Consider the following 7,311-nt stretch of genomic DNA (forward strand, 5'->3'; position numbering starts at 1 on the left):
CAACCCTTCAAGCCTTGAAGCCTTTAAGCAATACAGATACATGTGTAAAAGTCAGAAGTCTTTGAGCTCATTTCCCAAAAACCTCTGACTTGGGGGGCTGATGACGGGGGTAGCCCAAGACCAAATAAAGTGACTTAAATACATGAATGCTCAAAAGGTTAAAAGGTTGAAAATCCGGGAGTCAAGATAAAGGAACACGTGAACAGTAAATGGTCACATCTCTGATTGCTTCACCAACTTCCCCAGCCGCAAAAGTAAGGCGGATGCACAGAATACAGTCTTTTACCCGCAGGTCAAAAGGCTTCCACCCAAAAAAGGGTAAGTCCCCCACTGCAAGCATGTTCACTAGTCAACAACTTCTTCTTTGAGCCATGACTCTCCCTATAAATGTGACACTTCATTTAGTGCCAAGACATTCTCGATCAGTTCTAATTCCAGGTGAATCTCTGGTCATTGTTCTTGAGTACTTGTTCTATGCAAGTCACTCTCCATCACTTTCAACACACACATTCTTATTGCTCCCACATCCGAGACTGAACACGTTTCAGTGGAGGATCCCGAGCAAACAACAAGATCAAACTAGTGAACCTCTCTCCACGTCTTGCAAACGTGGGGGGACCCCACGACCTGCGTTAGGCAAAACTAAACCCTTCAACCCTTTTACCTAACTATCCCAGCTACTATCCTTGGTCTATTATTTGTTGCATCAACAACAAAAAGTAAGGCGGATGCACAGAATACAGTCTTTTACCTGCAGGTCAAAAGGCTTCCACCCAAAAAAGGGTAAGTCCCCCACTGCAAGCATGTTCACTAGTCAACAACTTCTTCTTTGAGCCATGACTCTCCCTATAAATGTGACACTTCATTTAGTGCCAAGACATTCTCGATCAGTTCTAATTCCAGGTGAATCTCTGGTCATTGTTCTTGAGTACTTGTTCTATGCAAGTCACTCTCCATCACTTTCAACACACACATTCTTATTGCTCCCACATCCGAGACTGAACACGTTTCAGTGGAGGATCCCGAGCAAACAACAAGATCAAACTAGTGAACCTCTCTCCACGTCTTGCAAACGTGGGGGGACCCCACGACCTGCGTTAGGCAAAACTAAACCCTTCAACCCTTTTACCTAACTATCCCAGCTACTATCCTTGGTCTATTATTTGTTGCATCAACAACACTACTTATATTACTTATATTGTGTGTTTAAATATATAATGGATTGATGATATGTTTACATATTACTACTCATTTTGTGTGTTTAGATATTATAATGGATTGATGATATATCTAACTGCATGCCTTAAACAAGTATCATGTTCTCATTTGCGCATCAAATACAAGAACAAATGGATATTTTCGTTTGACCCACCCCATAATGACACGCGATCTCGTTATCTCAAAACTCGTAGGATTGTCTTTAGGAATCAAAATGTAATAGATGCCAATAAAGAAAACCGGCACTACAAGACGACTTATTTATAAAGGGCCGCAAGATAAAATCTCACTTGGGACCTCCAAATAGCTTGGGTCGGCCTTGTCTCTCATCCCACCCTCCCTGGACCCTACATTTGGCTATGCTATGAGCAGATCTTAGATTAAACTATTTATATTTATGAATATATACTATACTATGCTATAAAAATATGTTTTTATGGAGGCGCGGTAGACTCTATCCCAAGAGAAATTATTTGCCCTCATCCCACCCTCCATAGACCTGACTAATAGTTCAATTATGAGCGGATTTTACTGGCTGCGATTGTTTATTCGTTTATGAATTGATTTGTCGTACATAATTATTAAGTTGTCTGATAAAGCTTGAGAAATTGTTATGCTTGAAAAATCTTGGAAGCAATTCACAAGAGAACTCAGGCGGGCTCCAAACGATGAAACACCGCTAAGTCTTACTCCACGAAACGATGGGATTCATCATAGGGTCATCCACCATTACATATGTTTTCACAATAAAATGGGGAAGAGTGGTTTAATATTTGTAGAAAGGAGTTTATTAATTTAGTACATATTAAAGAAGGGTAAACCGGTCATATTATAAATTGTTGTTGATAAAAATAAGTTAAAATAAACAAAATATGATATGATATCATATCATGTATATATAGTGGATACGTTTGATATATCTAAGTTTAACGAGATATATATGTATGAAATGTCGTCTTCTCTACTGGAACACCACACATACACTATTCAAACACAACTATCGTGTCACACGAGTCGTATGATGGCACATGGGCTATATGACATGCGGAAAAATGATCACATGGGTCATATGACGGCCCATATGAAATGGTTTTCGCTAAAGCATCGGATGCGTATGAAATGTTTAACTGAGACAAAAATTATTGATGTAACTACATACAACGTCATATAGCCCGTGTGACCAATTCTCGTCCTGTTATATAACCTATATGATTTACAGCAGAGCTCGGTGTACACTTTTGACAATAGTGTTTGTATAGTGTTAAGAAAAGTCAAATTTTACCCTTTTCTATTTAATAACCATAAATCCTATGAATCTATCTTACGCAAACTTATAACTGAATTTAGTCCATTTCAAATGAGAAGTCCTATTGTAGTTATCCGAATAGTAATAAAAATGTCAACCCTTTCGTTCTAGCTACATATATTTAACTCTAGCTTGCCACCTTCCACAATACATTCAATGTTAGCTTAGTTATCAACTAGACTATTTAGTTCATATCATCTCATGTGAAATTAGTTTTTCTTTCTTTTAATTAAATGCTAGGGGTAAGAGTTGTATACGCAAATGTTATCTATTTTTAGTGTCAGATGATTCATCTTAGTAATAGTTGATGTAGAAAATGTTCACACGTTAAGTGACGATTTTCGCAAGTAATTAAGTATAAGAGTTCTTGAATATATATTGTATGATTTATTGTAAGAAAGAGATGTTAAAGAGGATCTAACAGGGGTTTCCCCGTTTGCGGGCTTGCTTTCACGGTGGGTCAGGCTGTTTTAAAGGTTGCTTCGGGTAAAGTGACCAAACACGAGAAAGCGTGTCTTGACAACCAGCACGTGTTTATCCCATTTGCTTTTGATACTTTTGGTTTCCTGGCGCCCGAGGTTGTGGACCTTCTTAGTCGAGTTCAAATGACCATGCATAGTAATGTTATGACCCCCAGATCTATGGACGTGGTTTTTAAAAGACTTAGTTTTACTATTAAAAAAGGGGTAGTGGCGCAGCTTGTTGCCCATTTACCATCTAGTTCCATATAAATTCATTACATGATAATTTACAAGGATTGAACTCGAAAAAAAAAATTGGGAATTCATGAACTTATCACTTTACTAGATTTTTTTACTACTAAAGTGACCATTTACAATCTTCTCCCGCGACGCCTATTACTACCGGGACATGTATTACAAGCTAATGCTATTACCACAAAAGTGACCATTTCCATCTATCACTATATTATTATGACATGAACTACTTGACAAAAGGCTAGAAAGTGTGATCATCATGTTCAACGTATGATGTTAAAAAGAAGATGCAAACATTAGAAACGTATGGTGGTTGAACTGGAGCGTGTCATCATAGCGATGAAGTGCAACTTGAGAAGACTGTTAGAAATTTATGAGGAATAATTGGAGTGTTATCATCATAAAGACAAACTGATAAAAGTATGAAGTTGTCAAGGCATTAACAATAGCTAAACAAACACAACCATTTACAAAGATACGCGGTAAATATTATGAATACCTTGGAGTTTATTAGGTCTTGAATGACATAATATGTTAGCAAAAAAATTGTGTTTTATCTAACAAAGTGCAATACAAGTAGAATGTGTTGCCACCAAACATCAAAGAAGTTGGTCCAAATGGAACCACGCAACGTGACAACTAAGTAGGGTGTACACCCCACCATTTTTTCTCAATCGTCATGACAAACCCCACTCACCTTTTGATAAGTCGAGAATATTACATAACACCACTCGTATAACTAGTTTGTCCATACATTTCGAAGCAACCACAAACATCGATTAATCATATGATTGGATCACCATTATTGACCCCCCCCCCCCATGTTTACATAAGTAAAATAGCAAATACGAGCATTTTGTTCTCATTTACACATCAAATACACTAACAAGTAGACATTGTGCGAGTTCATTCCGGCATAAAAAAATGATTATATATTTCATTGTTAAAACGTAAATGGGAAACACATGTAACGTTTTGTAGTTCGAACACAACTATTTTATATACATTTTATTTTATATGTGTCGTGTTTAGGTTCGTGTGTATCCATAAATAGTTATGAACATAAATATATTATTATCAAAAGCCTGTATGTAATATATCTACAAAACGCTCAAAAATCATATAAACCCTCATACCAAATTTACAACCACCCCACCAATATTAAACAAATAACAGATTAATAGTAAATTTAGACAATCCACCATTATCAACTTCTCTCTACTGAAGTAAGCTGTCCTAGCTGATCAGCAAGATTATTTACACTACTCATATTCCACCAAAACTTCCCATATTTTCTATCTTCACTCACCATTTCGCCTACATTATTACCCGTTGACCCGCCTGGGTTCTCGGTCAAGAACTGCTCCCAAAAAACATCGTTAACCGCCGTTTCTTCAGTCGGAACCGGGTTAACCGGTTTAGAATTCATGTCAATCTCACTTTCTTTAGAGCCCGTTTCGACATTGATTAACGGGTAATCAATAGTTGGGCTATCCGCACAACCTACGGGCCCGTGATCCAATTCCATTGACCATTTTTGCATCTCAAACTCATCATCAACTTCTTTGAATATACCTTCCCATGACATGACTGAGGACTCCAACTGTTCTACCAATTCGGTGTTCAACGCTAGAAGCGCGTCGGCGGTTATCGTCTCGCGAATCGGGATATCGAAAGGACAAACTTGTTCGTTAACGTTTTCAGACGATAATCTCCTCTTTCGATTCTCCATCAACCGAGGCGTGAATTCGCATTCTTGAGGTGGTTTCTGCAAGAACTCGTCTAAGCAACAAAGGATGTCTTTTTGCAGCTTTGCAGCCCGTTTTAAACGGTCTGTTAAACCGTGTGCTTCGAATTTGATCCTCTCCTGTTCTTGTTTGTGCATGTGAAACTGTATAGACAACGATTCTTTCTCGTGTTGCAGGGTGCTAATCTTTTCTATGTATTGTTGTTTCTCTGATTCGGTCAATGGAGACGACGACGATGATGATCCATTGTTTGCAAGATTGTGAATCGAATGACTATGAACCGGTTTTCTTCTATGGATGTTCTTTAACAGATGTGGTTGACCTCTAATGAAATCCTCATTAGCAAATTCCCATAATTCAGGATCGATTTTTCGAAAACCCTGATGGATTAAAAAAATTATATAAACATAAATAACATAAAAGATCAAGAAAATTAAATGATTTATAAGTATTAAACTGATTTGGCTTACATAAGTATTAAGTTGTCTGATGAAGCTTGAGAAATTGTTATGCTTGAAGAATCTTGGAAGCAATTCACCCGAGAATTCAGGCGGGTTCCACACGATGAAACTCCGGTTAGTCTGACTCCACGAAACGATGGAATTTGTAGAAGGATCATCGACCATTTCATACGTTTTCGCGATAAAAGGGGGCAGAGCATTTGAACCCGAATTCGAATTTGAATTTGAATTCAAATTCCCATGAACATCATTCATCATTGACCAAGATATACCAACAACAATCAAGATCACTTCAATTTCCAAACTACATCAAGATAATACTCCCAAAAATAACTCCAAAACAGAGCTAAAAAGTAATTTTGATGAGTCTAATCCTAATCCCCTGCATACAACAATTTATATAAATTAAATTAAAAAGGGAAAATAAATCAGGGACAAGAACAACTCAATACCCAATAATTATTTACGAAAACGAAACATCAAAACAAATCAAAAACAACAAATTGTTTCCGGAAACGTAAAGCAAAAGAAGCAAATTAAATGCACACCAGGTGTTCGACGTAATACCTGAACCAAAATATTATCCAAAATGGCTTCCAAAGTGCTTGAAACGTCACCCCAAGTGTCGAAACTCACTACTTGATCAGGGTTTTACGTGAATAACATATATATATAAGGGTAATAATAGAGATTGAAAATTCTTCAATTGGTGCTTCTTCTGATCGTCTACAAATGTCGTAATCGCAGGTCTTTCCTCGAATGAACAACGTTGACTGGATCGTTAATCGTTGGATCAAATTGGGTCACCTTCAGTTCGTAATCTTGGTCGTGGGTTTTTAGTTCTTGTGTCGTGGTAATTTTATATAGAAAACGTTAATGGTATGACGTATGTGCTTTGGTGGGATGAATCGACTTTATATTTATATTCTCGAAGAGGTGTGTATGGGTTGGCAAATGTTTTATTTTGCACCCTTGTAGTTATGGATATGTTGCAAAAAGTAGCCTTCGTTTGTTGAATTATGTGTGAATACACTTCAAAAAGTTTTGGGGGATAAGTACATTACCATGAATGAATCCATGATAACTTGAAAATAAAAACAAAATTGACTTCTTTTTTTTTTGGATTGAAACTATTGGACTTTGAATATTAGACACTAGAATTATCTACTTTGACAATTAAAAGACAAGAATTTGAAGTACAATAGTTGTTTTCATATAGTTTAGGTTTTAGAATTTGTTAGTTATTTTATAATTATTGGATTATCGAGTTGTTTTAATTGATTTCTTTTTAGTTTTGGTTGTGTTCGAGCATAAACATAAACCTAAAGTAACTAAAGAAAGTTTATTACAAAGTATTAAGAGTTAATTATATATATGGACTCTATGGTTTATAGCTAGTTTCGTCTTTGGGTATTAACTTTTTTTTAACAGATTTAGGTTTTATAGTTTCGATTTTGTAACAACTTTGGGTACTAACACCAAAATTAGTTAATTTTATCAATATAGTGACTAAAATACCCTTTCATTTTTTTAATTTTATCATTGTAATATCTTTGGGTACTAACACCTAATTTTATTTAAGTTTAAATCAATCTTACAAAATCTATTTATTTTTTTATTATTTCCATTTTTTATTATATCTCTTAATTAACATAAAATCTATTTATTTTTTTTATTTTCATCTTTTTATTAAATTTATTATTTAACATAAAATCTACTAGTTACACTGGTATTTTTTTATTCATTTCCATTTTACTATTTTAAAACTTATACAGTTTTTTAATAAAATAAAACGATCTAATATAATAATGTGTGGCTTTTAACATTTTGTTTAAGCATATGCAACGACATAGTTGGAATTT

General features: G+C 35.5%; 1 protein-coding gene across 1 annotated transcript; it reads right to left on the reverse strand.

The window, feature by feature from the left end:
• Positions 1–4,297: 4,297 nt before the first annotated feature.
• LOC110915567 (heat stress transcription factor A-4c) lies at positions 4,298–6,320 on the reverse strand. The gene is made up of 3 exons (XM_022160292.2): positions 6,017–6,320; positions 5,459–5,831; positions 4,298–5,368 (listed from the first exon to the last, which is right to left on the reverse strand). The coding sequence occupies exons 2-3, from the start codon at positions 5,705–5,707 to the stop codon at positions 4,448–4,450; spliced, it is 1,170 nt and encodes a 389-aa protein (XP_022015984.1). The 5' UTR covers positions 5,708–5,831; positions 6,017–6,320; the 3' UTR covers positions 4,298–4,447.
• Between the last annotated feature and the right edge of the window lie 991 nt (positions 6,321–7,311).

This window comes from Helianthus annuus, chromosome 16 (assembly GCF_002127325.2).
Source record: "Helianthus annuus cultivar XRQ/B chromosome 16, HanXRQr2.0-SUNRISE, whole genome shotgun sequence".
NCBI classification, from domain to species: Eukaryota; Viridiplantae; Streptophyta; class Magnoliopsida; order Asterales; family Asteraceae; genus Helianthus; species Helianthus annuus.

Bases quoted from the DNA above. Each gene is read 5' to 3' on its own strand.
- LOC110915567 (XM_022160292.2), bottom strand. From the start codon at position 5,707: ATGATGAATGATGTTCATGGGAATTTGAATTCAAATTCAAATTCGAAT. The intron at 5,369-5,458 runs GTAAGCCAAATC...TTAATCCATCAG, and splicing joins TCAGACAACTTAATACTTAT to GGTTTTCGAAAAATCGATCC.